We start from the raw sequence: 24598 nt of genomic DNA on the forward strand, positions 1-24598 counted from the left end.
TTTTAGCGCAGAAAAACGGGGCAAAGAGTCTATAAGCGGAGAGAGTGAGCAGTTTTAGCGCAGAAAAAGGGCAAATGAGTGTAAAATTTGTTTAATTTTTTTTAATATTAAGAGACATCATGAAATTAAACATCAATTTGAAAAATCTTAGTTTACACAACACTGTCAAAGATAGATAAAGATAGTAAGTCAAGTAAAATGGTGTGTAAATGAAATAATCAGGAAAAAAAAGTGGTATATTTCATTATTTGTTTTAATACAGAGTCTGTGGCCCGTCACTTCAAATATACTTCTCCTTCTGGCCCCCATCAAAAAAAGTTTGGACACCCCTGATCTAATGTTAGTGTATGGACAGCATTAGTTAGGGTTTGATGAGGGGAGCGTGCTCGCGCTAACTGACTGACTGACTGAGTGAGGGACTGACGTAGTGCGCAGCTCCGGGTCACGTGAGTGTGTGTGGAGGTGCGGGAGGGAGGAGGGAGCTGTGTCTCCGTGTTTACATCGGAGCGGAGCGGCGACGAGCAGCAACAGCAGCCTCAGCAGCCTGAGCCTCGGCCTGGGGCTCCATGCACTGTTCCCCCTGCTCTCCAGCCTAACGCGACAGAAGCACCGAGCGCGCCGCCCTGCAGCAGAGGAGAAGCGGGAGGAGGCGCGACCACACGGCGGCGGCTGCAGCAGCCACAGACACCCAGAGCAGCAGCTACTGTTACACTGCGGGCAGCAGCAGCTAGCAGCGCCATGGACGAGCTGGCGGTGGAGGTCCGGGGGGCGAGCGGGGCTTTCTATAAGGTGAGTCTCCTGCGTTCCGTCCCCTCTATCTCTCTGCTTCCGAGTTTAGCTCCGTCTCCGGGACCCAGCGCGCCTCGCTGGGGGTCTGCGGGGCTCCGTGCGCGGCTGGAGCCGTCCAGGCTCGGTAGCTAGGCCCGGCCCGCCGGGGCAGTCTGTCTGTATGTAAGCTGTGTGAGAGTGCGTGTGTTTGCGGTACATTAAGCTCGGTTCAGCCGCTCATAACGCTGTATACCGGGGTCTGGTCTGCACTAGCTTTCAGTTAAACGCTGTTTTAAGCCTGTAATTCAGAGCCGGGCGCTACATTTGATTCACATTAAGCCTAAAATGGCTGGACGGCTGGTTTTAGGCCACTAGCTGCCATTGCTCGTAATGCTGGGAGCTGCAGGGGATGGTGGTTAGCTGGCTGTGCTACACACTGTGTGATTCTGGGACTCAGACTTCATAGTTAGCTGGTTTATCTGCTTCTGTTCATTATTAGGACTTTCAGTTTCAGTTAGGATTCTGTTTATCTGAATTGTAAAGACTGTTCACATCATTACAGCTAACTACATTTGCTATGCTGGTGTTTGAAGCCTATGTGTGGCATGTCCTGAGCGGCCAGCAGTCAGCACTGTGTCACCTGTTCATTTCTGTACAAGTTTGTGGCATTAGATCAGTGCTGATCCTGTTTGTCTGGCTGGCCACTGCTATTTTATATGTGCTAATATTACTTATTACTTCTGCTTATCTGTGCATACAGCATGGTAGTGTAAGAGAACTGGAGGCAAATGTTGTATTGTAAATGTGTACTTTTTTCTATATTCTCATCTGTATATGTCGCTGTACAATGAAAAACACGTATCTCCCTTTTTGTTTTTTTTAGTTTTCGACATAATTTAAACAAAAAAACAGTTCCTTTACAATTTATCAAAAATTCTTTGTGAACGGACCTCCAGAATTTCTTTGAAATGACCTCAAATGAACTCTTTTTACATTGACTTCCATTGAAAGTTAGGAAGGTTTTATCTTTCTCCTGTATAGTTGTTGTTTTGGAGATGCATGTTTTTCATTGGACAGTGAAAATATACTTTTATGTTTTCTATATTTAACACAATTATACAACATTTGATGCTGCATTTGACCTGTTCCATTTATGGTTCCGTATGTGCACGCTGTTCATTCAGTTTCTTTATTCATATCTTCAATCATTTGCACTTCTGCTGGTTAGATGTTAACTTCATTGAGCTTTTTTGGCTAGTACTTTTTTCAATGACAATGAAATTAAATTTAATCTTAATTGTGTTTAATGTATTAGATATAGTAGATGTTTTGTAGTTATATAGCAAGCTAAGTAAAGCAGCTCCAAAAAGAGGGGATACAGGAGAAGGATTTACTTAGTCAAATACTGATGCACTGAGTATTTGGCAACCAACATTATTGGGCTGAAAATGTAAAAAAAAAAAAAAAAAAGCACTTTTGGTGTTAGGCCAAATGAATAGGAAAGACTGAATTTGATTTGATCAGATTGTAACCAGCATGGAGTAATGTGCTGTAATGAGATAATTAAAAATGTTTTGCTCAACACAATTACAGGTCATAATAATATACTAATATAATTCTGTTATTTTAAAGTAAGATCTAAGAGACAGAAACCATTTGTAAGAATTCTCAGTTTCCCCATATTTCTGCTGGCTTTACTGCTTAGCTGTCGTCTAATGTTACACATAATTTACTAATGGAATACAATGTAATACTAATTAAAGCATAGGTCATTCAATTGTGTGGTGCTCTTTGTAAATGTGGCAAAGATGAAAAAAGTGCAAAATGATGAATACTGGGCAAAACGTGTTCCTTTTCATTTTGTGTGCTTTCTATAGATCACCTATTTTAGGTGGTTATATTGTTGTCACTTGTATGTGCTACACTACTCAGAATCTATTCAAATGCTGCAACCCAGTGCAAGCTTTAGAGTACATCTAAACCTGCATTTTGCATGCAGGCAATTTAAAAGTAGGGATGCCCTGATGTGTGAATTCTATATACACATTTATAAATTAGTCTAGCCTAGACACTTCAGTATAACTTCAGAAACAAAAACCTTGTATCTCAGATTTTGTCATATCAATATAATTGTTTGTACTCAAAATGAATTGTTCAAAAGGAATGAGCGGTCCAAAACATGACAAATGAACCAATAAAATGCTCAAAATTGAAATAAAATCTTTTTACATTGACTTTTAAAAAATAATGTATTTTTTCTTCTTCTCCTTCTGTTAATTCTGCCATCTTCATTAACATTGCAGTTCTCTAAAATCACTTCATTTCATGAATTTCAAGACTGGAATTTACATTATGTGTATATAACTGTTTGCTTATATTGAAAGTAGTTTCAGTGTAGAAACTGACTGAATGTTTCTCCTTGCAGGCCTTAATAAAGGATGTGCATGAAAACACAGTCACTGTGGCTTTTGAGAACAAGTGAGTATCCACTTATTTTGTGATGATATAAGTGATAATTTATTTTCATAGTAGGAAAAGTGGTTGCTGTGTATTTTGCTGTGCTGTTTGCTGAGTGGAGCTCAGTGGCACCTGAGGGTCTGTAGAAACACTGAGCAGTATTGATAAAATCAGTCTCATCAGTACCAGATGATATTTGAGTCAGTATGGTAAACTTAATGGACTCATTCTAAGTAAATGTGTTTTTTCTGTGCAAAAAGAACACAGGAACTTGTATTTGGTATTTGACTAAAGAATGTAACTATTCTGCTTCTTTAAAAATAAGCATTGTTATCTTAACCAAAGTCTCAGAATGTAAATCATACTGTATCATTATTTCATGGACATTATTATGCACTTTATAATGCACAGTATTTTGGGGGAAAATGCCATAGCAGTATAATTTTGACTTTGATATACAGCTCTGGGAAAAAAGAGGCCATTTCAGTTTCTGAATCGGTTTCTCTCATTTTGCTATTTATAGGTATATGTTTGAGTAAAATAAACATTGCTGTTTTATTCTATAAACTACAGACAACATTTCCCCCAAATTCCAAATAAAAATATTTTCATTTAGAGCATTTATTTGCAGAAAATGAGAAATGGCAAAAATAAAAAAAAAGATGCAGAGCTTTCAGATTTCAAATAATGCAAAGAAAACAACTTCATATTCATAAAGTTTTAATAGTTCAGAAATGAATATTTGGTGGAATAATCTTGGATTTTAATCACAGTTTTTATGCATCTTGTCATGTTCTCCTCCTCCTCCACCAGTCTTACACACTGCTTTTGGATAACTTTATGCCACTCCTAGTACAAAAATTCAAGCAGTTCAGCCTGGTTTAATGGCTTGTGATCATCCGTTCTCCTTTTTGATTACATTCCAGAGTTTTTCAATTTAGTAAAATCAAAGAAACTCATAATTTAAGTGGCCTCTTATTTTTTTTTCCAGAGCTGTATATGGCAATATTAAAATAACAGGAGTTTTCACCAGAAATCAATATTCCAATATGTCATGACATGAAATGTTTGTTAAAAAAAAAAAAAAAAAAAAATATATATATATATATATATATATATATATATATTGTTGTTGTATATGTGGTATTTTGTTTTTGAGCTATTGCACGTGCACATGATTACGGTGCTAAAACTGTTTCTTTTGCAACCCCTATGCAGATGATATACTGTATATCACCCATCTATTTAGGCCTAGTCTGCAGGCTTTAATAAAAAAAAATACAAATTAACCTGATTCTAATCTTTTCTAATAAAACCTTTCTGAATATTAATTCTTCTTTCTTTTTGCATCTTAGCTGGCAACCAGAACGACAGATTCCGTTCCACGATGTTCGCTTTCCTCCCCCTGTTGGGGTTCAGAAGGAGATCAGTGAAAGCGATGATGTTGAGGTGCGTACAGTCACAACATGTTCACACCACAGATACACATGTAACCAGCAAGAGCCTGGCAGAGCCTGTGTTGTCTACATAAACTGACTCAGATCTGTTGGTTTTCCTGAATGATCTGTAGGTGTACTCCAGGGCCAATGACAAGGAGCCATGTGGGTGGTGGGCAGCCAAAGTGCGCATGGTGAAAGGAGAGGTGAGCAATAGTAGGATGATTGAGTTGGATGTGTGGGGGGAGAAACGGCTGCTTTGAGCTATAAGCACTCTACCATCACTGTGCCTGCTTTAACAGAGCTTTGCTAAAGTGAGGCACCTTCAAAATAACAACTAGGAGTAGGAGGTTTCCTACATTAATCTGTTTTGCGTTTTGCGTTCAGAGTGACTAGCCATTTCCTGCGTCATGAGCTGACTGTGTCTAAATCTGATCTTGGATGGAGAACTTTTACATATTCATCTACATTAATACCATAATCATTTCTGATGAGCTGAAATGTATACCTTTGTATGCCATCAGTATTGGATACAACTCTAAATTCTTTATAATGGCAGATTCACAGAATAGTTTTTCAATGGAAGTTTCAATAGGTTAAGTTTGTGTAAAAAAAAAAATTATTTATCATTTAAATATCAGAAGCCTACTTCAAAAAGATAAAATGGACCACTTGAAAACTTTTAAGAGCTCAGGCTGATCCCGATATTTTAAATTACTTTATCTTTTTCATATTTTTTAATCATTTTTAATTTGTTTTATTTCATTTCATTCATTTATTTATTACTTTTTATTTACTTTTTATTCAAATGTTTTTTATTCTTATTTTCTTAGTTCATTATTATTAATTTGATCGTTTCTTATCATTCTTTTCATTTTACTTTTACTATTATTATCTTTTTTATTTATTTTAGATTTTATAAATTATTTACTTTTTATGTGTCAATTTGTTTGTCTTTTTTAGATTTTTTTACATATGTATTTTGTTCAGCTTTATTAAATGTTGATTTTAAATTAGTATTTATTTTATTTATTATTTTATACTATTTTGTTTCTTATTATTTGTAATTTCTTATAAAATGTTTTCTTTCCCGTTTATATTGTAAATGCTCGGCAACATTGTAAATGATGGTCACCCTCAACGTATTCTCAAGTGAAAATAACGGTTGATTGATTCATTTTAGAGCATTTCTATTAGGCAATTCATCTTGAAATTAGGAAAAAATGTTAGGTACAACTTTCCAAGAGCAGTGTTATATTTAAAGAGTTTGCTCTAATGAAATGGTTGACTAAAAAACGTAATTTTTCACATGCCCACATCCGGTACAGTGCCTTAACCAAGGTTGAAGTTTTTCTTACAGTTTGGTCATTTTGGTTTTGGTTTCAAGCTGCACGTGAATAGAAGTCAGATTTTGGCACAACACTGTTAATTTTTTTCTTCTTTTGTTATTATGTACAACAGCAGAATGATGTATTTACACTGACCTTGCTTGGTCTTGACTTTCAGATTCAAACTGTAGCAATAGCAGGTGTGAAAGGAACCGCAAACTCTGGTCTAATGTTTCCAGTTAAATGATTATAATTATTGAATGATCATAATTATCACATAAAAGGATATAAATGAAAATTAAAGGATATGAATGTCAAGAATCCATGGGTAGAGGCTTCCCAGATCGCTCCCATCACCTGGAAGAAAAAAGGAACAGGTTTTTTTATTTAAATCTGAATAAAGGGGCTTAAAAATCACAATGGTGATTCCTGTATCTACTCTAACTGTAGATTAACCGTTATTGGGTGATGTGCCTGCATTCAGTTGATGTCAGATTCTGCCAGGGAGGCAGAATTAGGCACCACACCTGGAAAGCCAACACTGACCAACTGATGTCAACATGCTGCATCTGATGCAGGCCTTTATGCAAAGAGAAATGCAGCCATGAATGCTGCCTCATCTTTAAACTGCAGTGTGAAACCAAAACTAACTAGACCAAATTAATATAATGTAACAAATACATGATTCTTGGTTCGGACTTAGAGTGAAAATGCCCTTATATTTCAATGTATCTTATGTGGCATGTTAATCTGTGTCTCTTTGTCTGTCGTTTGTCTAGTTTTATGTTATAGAGTACGCAGCCTGCGATGCCACGCTGAACGAGATCGTCACGTTAGATAGGCTACGGCCTGTGAATCCAAACAAAGCCGCTGCGAAGAACACGTTTCTGAAGATCCGACTGGACGTCCCTGAAGACTTGCGGCAGATGTATGTGCTTTGTTATTTAAGCATAAGCACAAATAACAGTACACCTTTCATGATATGTGTGTTTATTTGGAGAATATGTTGTCCAAGCAATGATTGCAATAACTAATCATATTGTCATTTTAGGACCATTGATAAAATGATGATATAGAAGAATAATGATGCTATTACAGCCTTTTAAAGAGCAGTTAATATTTAATTAGGAATATTCACAAATTTACATTGGTGTTGGAGTATGGTACATATAGCTCTGGAAACTCTTAAAATGAGTTTCTTTGATTTTACCAAATGAAAAACCTCTGGAATATAATCAAGAGGAAGATGGATGATCACAGGCCATCAAACCAAGCTGAACTGTTTGAATTTTGCACCAGGAGTAAAGGCATAAAGTTTTCCAAAAGCAGTGTGTAAGACTGGTGATGGGTGAAAACTGTGATTAAAAACCAGAGTTATTCCACCAAATATTGATTTCTGAACTCTGAACTTTATGAATATAAACTTGTTTTCTTTGCATTATAACATAACATAAACCTATTATTAGCAAAATCAGAGAAACTGATTCAGAAACTGAAGTGGTCTCTTAATATTTTCAAGAGCTGACATACCAGCTCATTCACATTAATGGGCTGTCACTGATAATAAAAGCATAATGGCCTATATTGCGGACATGTCCATATTGTAATTTAGCTACATAATTTGGATTATTGTGACAGAGACAGAAATATAACATAATTGTTTTTATGTTGTTGAGTAATTAATGAATGAATGAATGAATTGCTTCCTCGTGGAATTGTCTTCTAGGTGTGCGAAAGAGTCTGCTCACAAAGACTTCAAAAAAGCTATCGGAGCATTTAACGTCACATACGACTCTGAAAAGAAACAGCTGGTTATTTTGGTAAGGCTTTAATCAGCACAGAATCTATCTATAGTATCCATTTTTTTGCACGTTTGTTTTTAAATAATGATTTCTACTTCTGTTTCTTTCAGTCGGTCAATGAGGTTACAACTAAACGAGCCACCATGCTGACGGACATGCACTTCAGAAGCCTGCGCACCAAGCTGGCCCTCATCCTGCGGAACGAAGAGGCCAGCCGACAGTTGGAGGTATGAACGTTTAAGTGTGCCAAGTCTGACATCAGCCTGTTTTACACTCATTCACACCAGTTCACCAGTACAGTACTGTATACTCCACTGCTCTGCTTACAGTTATCCAGTCTGCCAGCGGAGAGGAGTTCGTAATGTAATGTAATGAAAATGGACTTTATTAGTGACGTAACCTGATCTGTCCTACAGGTTTGCTTGAATGCGATCATTGCGAATCCCAAGCCAAGCATGGCTCCTGTTCATTATAGGACACAAATCTGCTGTGTGGCACTTTAGAGCATCTATATTTAACAAGTGCAGCGGGGTATTACTTTCTCCTATGTGCGTACGCACAGCTGTTACATTCCAGGCCTCTGCAGTTAAATGTGCTGCTGCCTGGATGACCCATAGCAATAGGCGAGTCTCGGGCAGAATATGATTCCTCATTGATGGACGGGTCTTTTTCAGAATAAATATAGACGTGGTGTCGTAAACGGTGTCGTATAATTAGAAACCTTAAAAAGTCTGGTCACCTCTGATGCCAAAAAGGGAGAGATGAGTGAAGTAGTATTTGTGCTATTGATAGAGATTATAGTGTGGGTAGTTCTAATTTTAGCTAGCTGCATGGTTGCTTTTGCATTGTGCCTTGAAAAATACATCTATACCTAAATCCTAAGTGAAGGAATACTTATGATTTTAGGGTTGAGTGTTGGCTAGGAATTGGTGATAAATACAAATCAGGGTAAAGGGGTTATGATTCAACATATTGCAATACTGTAAATAATATATAAGGTGCTGTACTGTGGTTCTTTAAATCAAATGTTCAAGTGTTCACATGTCTGATTAGATGAAAAGTTTACTTTTTATGCAATACTTTTTGAAAAGTGGGATCTGAAAACTGTGTACAACTTCTATTTAGTGGGTGGAGTTTAAACACTGTGCAAAGTAATCTCAGTGTCTGCCCATAATTTTTACATGTAGTAATTATAAATAGGTTCTCAGCAAAAATGATTGATGTCTTGTCCATATATTATTTGATTATTAAGTCAATCAGGCCTTTTTTATGGACAATGTATCGTACCAAAAATGAATGAGTTTTGGAAATATATATATATATAAATATATATATTTTTTTTTTAACCCTACTGCAATCCACATTGTGTGTATTGAGTCACAGTTGTTAAGGCATTTGTCAGTGCATGACCTGTTCATCACAATAAACAATATCACAATTATCAGATAATATTGAGGTCATGTTCATTTATTGTATGATAAGTCGATAATGTAATTATCGTAACAGGCCTAAAGTTAGTAATCTAATGATGTTGTCCAGCCTGCTATTTCACGATTTCATGTTACGATAATAGTGATATCTCGATATTGTGATTCTGCGATACTCTATATATTGCAAGACAGTTCGGTTAGTTCGATACTTCACACCATCTGTTTAACTGAAGAGAATTAAATACTCCTAAATAAGTAAATCCCAGAAATTATGGCTTTATTGGTGTCAGTTTTATAGAATTTGACAACCAATATTCTTTACCACAGGTTTAAGTCAGATTGGGGGTCTAGCACCTATGTTTCAGTAAAAAATATGGATGGGTTAAAAGGGTGATGTATGTTTTACGGACCCTTTAATTTATTAAAGGGTTTCTTTATTACAGTAAGAGTGAATGAGCTGTTCAATTTATTTAACAGCTTTTAGATTTTGGTCTGCCTCTTATGGGTTAAAATCTAACGATAAATGGTAATAAATAATGAAACTGTAGTATAATCTCAATAATACATTGGTTGGTTTCTGTATTGGGAAATATTGTGCCATTGGATGAAGGCCAGTATCCAATATCTCATGTTACAGGACTCCCTCACCTGTATGTCTGCTTAAATATAATAGCACCCTAATGCAATTATACCCCTGTAAACAGGAAAAATCCTAATTAAGAATATTCTTTAAGAAAATACTTAAATGTTCTAAATAATTAAGCAGATGACAAAGTAAACATTCCAGCATTTTTACACTAATGGGCTCTCAGCAAGAATGATTGAGGTTATGTCCTTATATTATTTGACAAGTCAATAATAGTGTAATGATGTTGCCCAGCAACCTGCTGAAAGCATTCTGTTTCAGTTAGAAATATTATCTTTATGAATGAATGTGTACATTTCACAGACTGTCTCTTCATGTTTATCTATATTACCATCTGTCTGACATCTCACCTCTCCTCTGTTCTCTGTAGAGCTCTCGGCAGTTGGCCTCCAGGTTCCATGAGCAGTTTGTGGTACGTGATGATCTGATGGGGCTGGCCATAGGCACGCATGGAGCAAACATCCAGCAGGCCCGCAAGGTCCCTGGAGTCACCAACATAGACCTGGATGAAGAGACCTGCACTTTTCACATCTATGGAGAGGTACACAGCAGGAGAATATTTGGCAACCATATCAAACCTTGGACTGAAGAAGAAATGTGTATCAAAATACAGCTCTGGAAAAAATATGTATATGTTTGAGTAAAATGAACATTGTTGTTTCATTCTATAAACTACGGACAACATTTCTCCCAAATTCTCCCAATTTTGTGCTGAATCTTTGACTTACATTTAAATATCCATTATTAGGAGCTTAAGAGAAGCTGGTATGTCACATGGTTTACACATACATGCACTGGTGATTTTAAGACTTTTGTTTGTTTCAAGTTAAAAAAATTGTTTTTTTTATATATATACTGCTTTGGGAAAATAGAGACCATTTAAAAATGATTGATTTTACCAAATTAAAACCTCTGGAATATAATCATAAGGAAGATGGATCACAACCAATCAACCCAAGCTGAACTGCTTGAATTTTTGCAATAGGAGTGGCATAAAATTATCCAAAAGCAGTGTGTAAGACTGGTGGAGAAGAACATGCCAAGATGCATGAAAATTGTGATAAAAAAAAAAAAAACAGGGATATTCCACCAAATATTGATTTCTCAACTCTTGGAATATTTAGAATTTGTGAGAAATGTTGTCCGTAGTTTATAGAAAAAAACAACAATGTTCATTTTATTCAAACATATACCTATAAATATCAAAATCAGAGAAACTGATTCAGAAACTGAAAGGGTCTCTTAATTTTTTTTGCCAGAGCAGTAGTTTCCATCAATGTATTTAACAACCAAACATTATCCTTATGAAGCACAGGCTAGTCCAATATTAGATTTCTACATTTTACAATTTTTTTATGGTGCAAAATAATGTTTATTATCCTAATTGTGAGAATTAAAGAAATTGTAGAGATTCTGTGTTTTGTCTCGATCACACACCCCTAAATTAGACCCGCCACTGACTGCAGTATGAATGGGATTTGTCACAACACGAATTATGATGTCTGTTCAATCATAAAGTTTCACTTGTAAATTTCTTTCATTGTTGACAGGTCTGGGGTAGGTCTGTCACAATAACTGGGTTTGTTTGGGTTTATTTTAATCAATTGTAACAAATTAAGTTAATATTATTTTAGGACCCTTATATACCACTGGTATAAGTATAATGTAAGATTTGTTTTAATATTATATTTAGATCAAATAAAATACAATTAAAACACTGACATTATGTCCACAAATCAGCTTATTCATGTTGGTAAGTTATTTTTTCTAAGACAAAATATCATGGTCAGTATTGGGGTCAGCAAAATTAATTGAGATCATACCCATATGATGTACAATACGTTTATAATGTAGTTGTAATTGTGACAAGCCTAGTTGTGCACATTATCAACAGTTTTTCTGTGTTTTTTAAATTAATCATATTGAAATCGGATAAAAACGTTAGAGATGGCCACAGTTCTGTTCTGAATGTGCATTGATGTGTAGGACATATATGTAACCGGTGTGGGTGTTAATTCCAGGACCAGGAGGCAGTGCGGAAAGCGAGGAGCTACCTGGAGTTTTCTGAAGACATTATCAAAGTGCCCAGGAATTTAGTAGGTAAGAACAAGAAAAAGTGAAATATCTGATTTATGGACACGACCCCCAAAGTGCTACATCCTCCTAAAAACCCTGCTTTAGAAGTCTGCAAGTGAACCGCGTTGCTGCGACCCTGGCGCATCATATGGCATCCATGGCTGGGGGGTCTGGTAGAGCGTAATTGGCCATGTCGTCATTAGTGTTGAGCAGCAGCGGGGGTCCTCGCTCCCCTGTAGTTAAGAAACACGACGTCCAATCAAGGCTTCTGTTTTCTAACGACTGAGTTCAGCAGTTGGCTCCTGCAGTGAGCCGTTTGAAAATGCTGACTATGATCATTCAGAAAGGCTTTACATGCTTCAGAGGAAGGCTTGTTTAGACCTTTTGACCTCCCGGTTGATGGCGCTGTGCAGTTATATGGCAAACACCTGTAATGCTGCTTATTAGCTGTGACTAAGCTTGTGAGAAAAGTGGAAAAGTGTCTGATGTGATTAAATGTTCGTAGGTGGCTAGTAGCAAAACTATTTTTTTTTCTGTGAATTCTTCACCAGGAAAAGTCATTGGGAAGAGCGGGAAGCTGATCCAGGAGGTTGTGGATAAATCTGGGGTTGTTCGAGTAAGGGTAGAACCAGAAAACGACAAAAAAACACCTCCATTAGAGGAGGTCAGTACTTGGTAGTATTTGTTTATAGGCAAATGTTGTTATAAATATCCTATAATATATAAATAAATCATGACTAACGTTCTAAGGATTTACTATTTGTTTTCTTTTGGCTGAAGGGCATGGTGCCATTTGTGTTTGTTGGGACGAAAGAGAGCATTTCAAATGCTCGTATACTGCTGGACTACCATCTCAACTATCTGAAGGTAAGCCCTTGCGTCTTACATTACCCATGAATAGGGCTGGGGATTGAAATTCAATGCCAAAAAGTTTATGATACTACGATGTTTATTTTCGATACTTTGCATGAAATGTACAAAAAAATACAAAAATAAAAAATACTTTTAAGGATCCATCTACACTTAATTTCCCTTATAAATGTCCACACACTGTCTCTGTGCTGAAGTCTCAAGCTCTGTTTCTCTTTCTCAACCCTGAGATATTATAATAAAGTAAAAAAAGGATCTAGTCTGCAAGTCCTAAATCACACTACACTGTTATTACTGTCCCTCTCCCAAAAACACAGGCAACTACCAGCATTAAAACAATTATCTGATTGATATTTTTTGTATATAAAATATGATTTAATTTTGCCAATCTAATGCTAATATTTCTTAACAGTATCTCTTAAAAACTGAATTGCATGCAACATTAAGCTTTGGGGGGGAAAATATATATAGTTTAAAGGTGTCCTTCCGCTAAAATCCACTTTTCCTTGATGACGTCTACATAAACCCGTCAATTAGTATTCATGGCCTCGTCCACTATAGCTTGTGACCGCCCACAGGCAGCACTGAAGACAGGCAGCGACACCGTTTTGTCAGACAGGAGATAACAGAGCTAGGATCAGCATGGTAGTTCGTTCCTGTGTTATTTGTGCAAATAACACATTGTTGTTATATTTGCCCAGTAATTCAGAGCTAAGGAACAAATGGTTATAATTTGTCTATGAAACACCACCAGTGAAGTACAGTTGAGATAGTTATGTTTAAAACAGTTCTTTTTATACTAGTTAAATGTAAAAATCCACTCTGGAATCCACCCCCATGCCAACAAAATTCCGGGGGCTGGATTTTTACTTTCTGGACCTGGACTACCCTTCTCTGTGTGTTTACATAGGATCTCCGGTGGATTTTGCGTTTTACAGAGACTCTAAGACTAGGTTAGTGGCTGAATTGCACTTAGCAGGGCAATAAAGATGTTGTAAAGTAATGACATTGCTAAGACCGTTATTAGTGTAAAATTGTCTTTATTTTAAAATGTTTCTTACCTTTGTCCATCTCAATGCCTTGCAGTGCTGTTAGCCAATCAGAGGCGATATATTTGCGTGTATGAATATTCATGAGCAAGAATTGACACTTTGTTATATTCAGGAGGTGGACCAGTTGCGGATGGAGAGGCTACAGATCGATGAACAGTTGAGGCAGATTGGTGGAGGACCCAGAGCTCCTCCAGGCAGGCCTGAGAAGGAAAAGCCCTTCAGCGCTGATAATGGCATGGGACCTTCACGAGGAGGCAAACCCTTTGGCCGCGGTGGCAGAGGAAGACGAGGCCCTACGTTTGCTTCAGGTACATGAAGTTTCTTATTTTTTTTAATTGTCTAGTGTCTAAAGTTGGTGTCAAGGTAAGGTATAGGCCGTATTTAAGATATCTTTACTGTTTTAGCCTTGAGACTGCATGTTTATGGTCTGTTTTTATAATTTAGATAACAGTGTGGCATAACTTGAGTCATAACCCACATTAACAAGTCTGTCTGAGGTTATTTAACAACATTATGGCATGTTGTTATAAACTGGGGCTATAAACATACACAATAACTAAATTAGCTTCATAGCTGCAATCCAAATCTACAGACCCAAAGTTCCATAACTTTCTGTGGTTGTTATAAAGACTTTTTTATTTAGAAAATGCATGATGCATGTAGATTGCAGGGCAAGCCTGATCTCTAGTCTTTAAAGCAACATGTTGCATGTTTACCTTTAAAAAAAAAAGAATAAAAAATGTGATTCTCCACTAACTAGTCAAGACAGCTTGCCTGTCATTAGTACTCTGGACTTAATATGTTGCTAACTGGAGAAGCAGACAGGATAAAACTTAAAATAATTGTGTAACGTTGCATAACCATACTTATATTTCTGAAAAAATCTGGTAATATTATCTTAGTTTTCCTTTTTTAGTGTATCTCTCAGCTTGTCCAAAAAAGTGTGTCCTTTTGTGCTGGAATTTCCCAACTGTAGGAGAAGCCCAGGAGCAAGAAATGCAAATTTTTCTTTGTCTTGCTTTTAATGTAGATGTTGTAATCTCTAGTGTAAACTTCATGAAACATATATAACTGGCAACCATTTAAGATTTTGGTGTTCGACCTTTTCCTCTGTATTTGTTAAGGTACCAACTCTGAAGCTTCTAATGCATCAGAAACCGAATCTGACCACAGAGATGAGCTGAGTGACTGGTCCCTGGCCCCGACAGATGAGGAGTCTATGGGATACCCTAAACGAGTCTCGGACGGGCGCAAGCGGGGCGGAGGCACCCGGGGTCGAGGAGGAAGAGGCAGAGGAGGAGGGGGTTACAAAAGTCAGTCGTTACATCTTTCAATATTTTGTTAATTTACATAAACATTGGCAATTCATAGAATAAAAATATATGAAATGCTTAAATTTTGATTTTGAACTGCAGTTGTAATAGTGATGTTTTTTTTTTTTTTATCTGTGCTGTGCAGCCCAGTCCCTTAGATATTATTCAGAATATTCAGTAATAGGTCTGCATATATTTGGGGCACACTTTATATTCTAGATAGAGCTATCTGCTGCTAACATATGTGGGGCTGTATCTTGTGTTTACTCAGCTGAAGAAATGCACTGGAGTGAGTCCCGCTCCCGCAACTCCAGAGACTCCAAGCCAAGGCCTCAGGAGGATTCCCTGCAGGTAAATGATTGCTCAGGCTTCTGTGCTGTGGGTAGAGGTGTTTTAAAAAGTCCCAGTCTGGTGTATGCTTATTTAATTAGGATTTAACACTTATGGTTTAAATATGCTGTAATAAAGAGACTAAACCAGCAGCTGTTGAGTGCGAATTTACACTCCAATTTCCAGTGATTTCATAGAGTGGTACCTAGTTAACACAAAACTATATTTATTTGTTATAGTGTTGACGATAGGTTTCCCAGACCTGCCAACATATATGCATTTTGCGTAACAGTTACTCATGTTGAGCGGTTACGCATGTTCTTTGATCTCGCATTTCTCCAGTTTCAGTCAGGTTGTCACTGTAGTTGGTTCCACTGCTTAGCCACAGATATCTTGCATGTAAGCAGAGTGTTTCCAGCTAATCAGAGCAATTACCATATTTTTTGCACTAGAAGGTGCACTTAAAATCCTTTAATTTTTTTCAGAAATCGTCAGTGTGCCTTTTAATCCTGTGCCCCTGTGTTGTTGTACTTTTCTTAGTCAGGTTGTAAGGAGCAATAACTGTTATTTCCCTGTTCAGAGGTTAATATTATCGCCATGTAGCCTGCCCTAACTCCGGCTAGCACTGCTGTAGCATTATTAGCATTACCCGCTAACAGTTAGCCGCTAATGCTATTGCTCCAGCCTTAGTGCTGGAGAAATTCAGGAATCTAAGCTTCCTGTAAATAACGGAAGCACTTTACTTACCGAAATAAACAGTTTTTTAGGAGAGAAATCTGTGTAGATTAACAGCCGTGCTCATTTGACTTAAAAGAAAGTCTTTTTTATTATGGTTTTGTTTATTTAGCTTAGCTTTACTTAGCTTAGATATCTGTTTCTGCAGCTACACTGTATATAGTTAATTTCCTCCATTAAAGCTTTCAGTTAAACTCAGTATCTCGGTACTCAGAATTTTTTCATAGTTGGGCAGTCTGGGTTTCCCCATTTAAGTCTTGATTCGCCTTTCTCACAATTTAGATTAGCTGGTCTAACGAGAAACCACTTGAGCTAATGCTGCTCCAGCTTCAGTGCTAGAGAACTAAACTGAAACTCCTGTATAACACTACCTGACTGGTCGAATTCATACATAAGTTGATGCTCTCTTTTAAAGAGCAATTAAAGATTAATTATTAGGAACATTTAGAAAGTTGAAACTGGAATATAATTATATGAAAAATGCAGTTTTTAAACAGAGATAGTGTTGATTTGTGGCAATGGCTTTTGGTCATGTCCATAAATTGTAATAAAAATTTGTTAACCTAATATGTAATACGTAAAATGCCTGCTTTTTATATTTACATGTAACTAATGGATCTCTCTCTTCTGGCCTGCTCTATTTTTCTTTTCTTCTTAACAGATTCGAGTCGACAGCAATAACGAAAGAAGCGTGCATGCCAGCCGAGCCCCGCAAGCACCCACCGGAGACGCCGGAGCCCCCCGACAGCGGCCCGTTAAGGAGCGAGGCTTGAAGAAAGAGAAGCAGGACGGGCAAGACGGCCAAGTTGTAGTGAACGGGGTGTCATAAACTAGAGAGCCCCAGCCTCACCCTTCAGTCTCCCACTCAACTTCACCAATCCAGAAGCTTCTTCATTAGAGACATATTAGGCCAAAGACAACCAGGTCAGTAGGGCTGTCGCAAGACATGACATCAAGCACATTTTGTAATTGCTAAAAAAACAAACAAAAAAAAAATCTGGGGGTCAGTAGACAAAGGTCTCTGGTGGATGGTCTCTGGTGTTGCATTTTTGTAGTCTACATTGCTTAGGGAAGCCGGTCTCTAAATCAGAACAGAAGCTACAGGTTTTGTAATTGACTCTCTAGGCAACTACCTATGAAACTAACTGAAGCTGTGGGTGAAATACGTTTAAAACGAAACAAAAAAAAAAACTGTGTGTGTTTTTCAAGTTTTACCTTCTTTTCGTTCTCCATAAACTCAAGGACAAAAGAGGTGTTAGAGGTATGAATTCAGATTCCGATGTTTGATGTTAGTTTCAGTGCCACTTCTCATGGCATATAGAGTTCTTTTTTTGTTTATTTAGTTTTTGTTTTATTTTTGTTTAATTTTCTACCCTTCGGTGTTCTAGAGCCCATTCAGATGTGAAGTCTCAGCCACATCGCTAGCAAAAAATAAAAATAAAAGACGTAGACCTAAAAATGCTCCTATATGATCTGTGCCTTTTAACTAGTGTGGGTAGTTTCAGAATTTGGATGTACGAATCAGGGAAGAAGACATGAACAACACTTATCCAACCAACGTTTGTGTTGCGTTTTCAGATCTCAGCCAGCCACTGAAAAAAAAAAAAAAAAAAATCATAGAGAAAAAAAGAGCAACCTTTTTTGTGGTGCATGTACAGTATTTCATACCCATCATTTTTGTACATCTAAAACGCAGGACTCCATCGAGTCTCTGTTTATGGTTTTTCATGTGGCTGAGATTTGAGTTTTGAGTAGAGATAATTTTTCCAGAACGTTCTCCTGACCAAGTCATGGACGTATTGATGTATCGTAGTCAACCACTTTTTTAATGATGCGATTCTTTTGGATAAAATGTGTCGAACCACATCAGAGGTGTTTGGGTTGATTTCTGTTTCTTTCTGCACTCGTAAAAATCGAGCTGTTTCCACTGGTTCTTTGAGTAATTCCATAGAGGACCTAGTTTTCCAATTTTAGTTCCATAAATAGAGGAAACCGTGATTGGACCAGAGATTTTAGTGTGGAGGACCATTACATTGGACATTGTACATTTAACTACAGTTTTTAGAACTTTTAATAAAATTTCTTTACACTCTGTTCTTTCATTTACACTGAAGTCTCTGATACAAATGTGGTTTGATCTTTATTGGTGGAATATGAACACTGCAGCATAATAATGCGATTACATATTAGCAATAGACTGTTTTATTCTTAAGAATATTCAAATTCAAAACAGTTACCTATTAAATGTGCCAAAAAAAATAAAACAAATAAAATAAATCTGTTTTTTTTTTGTATACATATTGACACAGTAGACATACTGGCTCATTCATATTATACATATTATTGGGATCTCATTATTAAGTAATTAATAATATAATTAATAATACAGTAGCATAATTATGCATTTACATATTACTCTTCAAAAAGCAGTAAATGTTTCATTATTAAAAGTATTCAGACCTTTGAACTGGAATATAAAATTGTTAAATGTTAAATATCCTCTATATAAATAAATGTCCTCTATATCCTCTAAATAAAACCCTAAAATAACCTTTTTTTAACATACTGGTTCGTTTAACACAATGAGCAATATTTTTTATAGTAATAATTATTGCTGTATTTTTTTTCATGTCATCTAATTACACTGATATAATAACAAGACAATAGCATAATAAATTAAATTGAGTTACTCATTACACACTTTTCAAAGAGCAATGAATGTTTAATTGTTAAAAAGTTTCAAACATTAGAATTTAATAATATTAAGTTAAATATCCTAAATAGATAAAATCACTGCATTAAAAAAAAAACATATTTAATGGATTTACCTCACCAACCAAGTAAACACATTAGTTTTATTGAGGTTGTGCTGATATATTGCACGATAAATTTATAATATAATTACTGTGATGGACCTTTATGGGTGTTCTTTCTGGAAAAAAAGTGCTACTTATATGGCATCACTCAAAGAACCATTAAAAGCATCTTTATTTAAGAGTGCAGGTTCTCGTTGTGACGTAATCATCCTCTTTATCTGGTCTTGGTCAGATTTGTTTGTTTGTCTTTCTCCCCTCGAATCTGTTACACTTTCTACTATAGTATTTCTAGTCTGTACCATCCAAAAAAAAAAAAAAAAAAAAACTTTAGAAATAATGAACATAATGTTTATTTCCCCCCACATTATCTGTCAAACAGGGTGAACATGACATTTTTGAACCCCCATACTGGCTACACTATACTGCCATCTGTCCTGCTGTATTTTTTTTTTTTTTTTTTTTTTTTTTTTTATATCTTTTTTTTTTCTTCAGTGTCATGTTCAGGTGTGAAACACCGCTATGAAATCTCTTTCTGTAACCGTGTCACTGTCCTTACAAATGGATCTCTATGGATCATCATACAATCGATAGAGAGCGTTTAGCAGCAGCGGGGATGCATACTGTATATTATATCATTTGTTAAGAGATCGATCGTCGCTGTTTCTTTTGGATTGAAAACTTTAAATGTGCACTTATCATGTTTGTGTTACTCTGCAAGTACTTAATCTATTAAACTCTAATAAACTAGAATGTGATAAGACTTCTCAGCAGGTGAATCACATGTATGCTGTCAACATAATGAACTGAAGTTTAGATATCTTTGCTAATTTTGAGTCTACTGTACTTTTTTCGCAGCTCGAAGCGCTTAGGGGAGGGGGACGACAGTGAGAAAGAGAGAGTGAGAGAGGGAGCGATAGAGGTGACGTGACGTTTTTAAGTTAATGCTAATGAAACCGTTTGTCTTATCTTATCTGAGCAGTGCTTGTGCATTAACCTCTATAGGTTTACACTTTCGAGAAGATGTAATGCTGTTCTGAACCCACAGCCGTTTAGTTTATCTGTTTTTCTGCCCTTTCCTTTCTTTTTTGGGGAAACTTACTGTGACAGTAACCCTGGTAGTACTTTCTGCACTCTCTGATTTTGCTGTACAGCTAGTAACCATTAATTTACAGCCAGTTAGATTCAGTTTTTTTCCTCCGTTGCTGTACGCTTGCTAAACTCTCTCTTTGGCGGTAAAAGGAAAAAAATAGACAGCCCTACTTGTTGTGGCTTAAACCACAGTCTTGATGTGATTCGCCTGGATCAATATCTTATGAAAATGAAAAGGAGACTCCAGTGTTCTTAGCATGATGTAACATGCAATTTCTTACTACAGGCACTAATTTTGACGCTATAAAAAAACAGAATACATGTTAAAGAAGTTGGGGAACAAATGGGCCCCAGAAGTAAGTTACCATTGGTTGCTGTTATAAATGTGCTCTGTTCTTTGCTATACTCTTAAAAATAATGGTGCTACATTGGGCTGTTTGATTGATTGCCATGGGAAAAAAAAAACATTTTTGATTCTATAAAGAACTTTTAAATTGGTTCAAAAAAGGTAAAAGGTGCATTATGCATGGGGTTGAAAGGGCATAGGTTTGTCACATTTGACGTTACTTAATGTTTCTATTAATATCTTTAATAGCAATAATACAGTGCAGAAAAAAGGTTTACAAATTGGCTCAATCTTTACCTCTTTCTAATTTAATTGCATCATATCACAAGATTGTATGTGACTCAAATCCGGAGTTACAAGGTTATAAACAGGGTAGTGAATTCCATTGTGCCCCAGTGCCTCATTCTCATTCTCTTGAAACAAGTTTAATTGGAAGGCTGTATTTAACCCCTTAATCTGTTGATCCCTCTCTTCATCATCTCATCACTAGATTATAGTCTGTTAAAATCAGTTTTATTGGCCCTAAAAAAGAGCCCTGTGGGATGCCACAAGATGTACTAAACCAAACTGCTATCAAATAATTCGCAGTAGTTTATGCGAGGAACAGACTTTAATTAGTATTAAGTTTATTGGTGATTTTCTGAATGTCCATGGGGCAGTTTCTCACATAGGCAAAACATAGACATGTGCAAATCCACCAGTTACAAATGAGGGGCTAATGGCAGATTCACAATTGGGCAAGTGGTAAAGGATGAGCTTTTATTTAGCTTTGCCGTATTAAAGGAGAACTCCTGTGTGAGATGGACATGGTGTGTAGTGAAACGTGGTAACGAGGTTGAACTTTTGTCAAATATCCCACTTCCGTTCATCCCCAGCTTTCTGGAATATTTTACCCGATGCTCCCAACAGCCTTACAATGCTAGTGATGGGGGCATATCACTTCCCATGTAAAAAAAATAATAAATATTATAGAGATATTTTCAGCAACAGCTGGAATTCATGCATTCCCACAGAATTCGTTTTACATTGTTCCCCTACCCAGAGAGCTTCCTCTAGGTACTGTGAGTATAAACAGTGTTTTAATAAACTAACTGTGAATTTCAAATTTCTCAGTGCCTCGTTTTAAATGTCAGGGCCCTCAATGAAGTGTGGATCTACTTTGAGCTAGTTAATGGTGTAAAAATAGCTATTTCTTTGCATGGCCAATGCTATGCCCCTATCCCCTATCACCAGCATTGTAAGCCTTTTGGGAGTGCTTTGCTATAATCGATGTATTTCAAAATGCTGGAGGTAAACAGAGGTGAGCTACTCGACAAACTATTGTACTTGATATCATGTTTAATTTCACCCCAAGTCCATTTCACAAGGCAGTTCTCCTTTAATCCAAAGATATTGCTGGAACAAAAGAGAAAATTTCAATTTGGTGTATCGCCGTGTTCCTTAACCTCTGAGAGATAACCTTCATAAGGTTCTCCTCACACACCTCTTTTATTAAGAATTTTTTTTTTTCTGTGGCGTTGTTTATAAACAAAGAAAAGCCTGCGTAGTAGCACCCTTATTTTGTAAGAGTAAGAGTTCAAAAACAAGAAACTGTGTCAAAATTAGAACAGTCTGTAGTGATCTACCAATGTAGAAGAAAGAGTCTGCATTGAAAAATACTGGAGTCTTTCTTGGAGTCAGACATTGAAGGCTTAGAGAAAAAGGTGCAAACCTTCTACCGACGTTTTCGATAGAACGCAAGGTTCGCAAGACAACTAAAAACTGATCTTCTTCTAAAAACGTACAAAACCAGATCGAGCCAAGCTGGTAAAGCTTTGCTACAGGCAGCGGATTTACCGAGACAGGAGTGAAGGAAAGCTGCCACCTCTCGTAACTCCTGAGCTAAGACTATAAGAAGTAACGTCAACCACCGATAAACGGTTTACTCTCAGTGATTTTACAGCCTGCTGATCTGAGACGGGCTGGAGGCTGACGAGATTCACGACAGTCTGTCATCGGATAAGAGAAAAAAAAAATCTAAAAACTACTCGCGTCTCGCAAGCGTTGCCAAACAGACTGTTTTCTAGCTATTTATTTGTCGGAGAGCATCTTATGAATTTACAGGACGATGAAAACGTGCAAAAAAAAGAATAAAAAAAAAGAAAAGAAAACGTCTCTTGCTCACTTTGTAAGCTCGTAAGTCGTGGTCAAAAAAGATGATGGTGGTGATAAATTGAACAGGAGAATAAAAAAAAAAATAAACCATGGAAAAACTGTAGATACTGAACCAAGGTAGACTGACCTTGTGTGTTACTGCACTTTGGGTAATAATTTCTTTGTACATAATAGCGGAACAGACTGGGTTTTATGTTGACATTGTTTGGTTATAGTGCAATATATTTTGTATGCAAGCAGTTTCAATAAATAAAGGTTGATCTTCCTCTGCAAGCTCAAGTGCGTCTTTCTCCTTCTTCTTGGAACTGAACTTGACTGCTTTTACACGCCATATGTCCTGAGGACATACTGTAAATACAGCCTGACTCCGTGCTTTGTTGGGCAATTTGCCACGGTGTTAAAACTTGTGGGAAGAAATGTATGAAAAAAACACCCAATTTTAGATTCTGTAAAGAAGATCTACACAGAACTACTTTTTGAAATTAAGTGTATTGACCCAAAGGAACCCATGGTAATGTACACTGCCTGTAATAAAATATTAAAGAGTGTGACCTTTTTTTTTTTTTTTTTTTTTTTTTTTTTTTTTTTTTTTTAACATTTAAAAGATGTTAAAATTTCCTTAACACCCTGTCCTTCATCTTAACCCATGAAGTTCCTAAGTAACATATACTGAACTTCCTGAGAGCATCACTACAGGGCAGTGTGTGAATCTGTGTGTGTTTATTTCACCTTATTTTCAGAATGTAGGATTGCTTGCTCCTTTTAAAAGTGTATTTATTTATTTGCTTCTAAAGCTCTGTTCCAAACGTTTACCATTTAAATAATTTAATGAAATGTTCCATAGAACTAGTTCTGACACGATTTCTAGAACAAAGCTAAAATACAAGTTAAATTGTTGTCATTTGTTATATCAGGATTTAACCTTAAATTTTTTACATTCATGTGCCCACTATAAGAAATAAATATAAATGATCTGCTCATTGAATTATATATCTGATTAAATTTTGAATTGGGCATCAATAATCAGAAAAGGGTCTGGACTCTTAAGGGTTAAAACAGTTTATTCTGATTTGGTTTGAGGAAAAGTCTTTACTTTTGAGCAAAGGCTTTCCAGAGCCCATTTACCCCATTTTGATGCCATTAACTGAATTATATTGAATGATTCATTAATAGATGTTAGGGTTGTACGATATTAAAAACAATTTACATTGTGATAAAAACGTGTTCTGTGATTATACTGGTGCATCTCAACAGTTTGAAATGGTCATATTATTGAAAAGGTACTTCAGTAATTTAGTTTAAAATGTGAAACTTATTATATATTATATAATAATCGTGCTGGAAAATGTAATCCGCATCTCCATAAAAGTTGTCAGCAGAGGGAAGCAAGAGGTGCTGTAAGAGTTCCAGGAAAACACTGAACTGATTTTGGACTTGATTTAACACTGTGGACCAACACCAGCAGATGACATGGCTCCTCACACCATCAGTGATCATCAGTAAATTTTACATTTCATTTTAGAATCAAGTGATCAGAGTCTGGAGGAAGAGTGCAGAGACGCACAGTTCAAGCTGCTTGAGGTCTAGTGTGAAGTTTCCACAATCAGTGATGGTTTGGAGAGACATGTAATCTGCTGCTGTTGGTCCACTTTGTCATATCAAGTCCTGACTACTTGCATGGAGATGCAGATTTCATTTTCCAGCAGGACTTGGAACACTGCCCACACTGCCAAAAGTGACAATTGCCCAACAGTGCTACCTGAGTATGCACAACCCTGCATTCAAGTGTCTCTTAATAATGTCAGTTAATAGAAGGAGAACATCACAACAAAAAGAGTGTAGGTGCCATTTTCATTTATTTCTATTTTCTTACCACATTATAAAAATGTATTTAGAGTTGATATTCCTGTGTTTTCTTATCAGTAATTTTGCTGATTTTATTATTACTAG

General features: G+C 36.5%; 1 protein-coding gene across 1 annotated transcript; it reads left to right on the forward strand.

Moving 5' to 3' along the window:
- The first annotated feature begins 479 nt into the window (after positions 1-479).
- Positions 480-23241, forward strand: fmr1 (fragile X messenger ribonucleoprotein 1). Its single transcript, XM_022683460.2, has 15 exons — positions 480-789; positions 3194-3246; positions 4581-4674; positions 4796-4867; positions 6769-6917; positions 7716-7809; positions 7902-8018; positions 10238-10408; positions 11889-11967; positions 12495-12607; positions 12724-12810; positions 13978-14173; positions 14990-15178; positions 15450-15529; positions 16905-23241. Exons 1-15 carry the CDS (start codon positions 739-741, stop codon positions 17070-17072), a joined length of 1713 nt encoding a protein of 570 aa, XP_022539181.1. The 5' UTR covers positions 480-738; the 3' UTR covers positions 17073-23241.
- Positions 23242-24598: the final 1357 nt, after the last annotated feature.

The sequence above is a fragment of the Astyanax mexicanus genome, chromosome 10 (genome assembly GCF_023375975.1).
Source record: "Astyanax mexicanus isolate ESR-SI-001 chromosome 10, AstMex3_surface, whole genome shotgun sequence".
NCBI lineage: Eukaryota > Metazoa > Chordata > Actinopteri > Characiformes > Acestrorhamphidae > Astyanax > Astyanax mexicanus.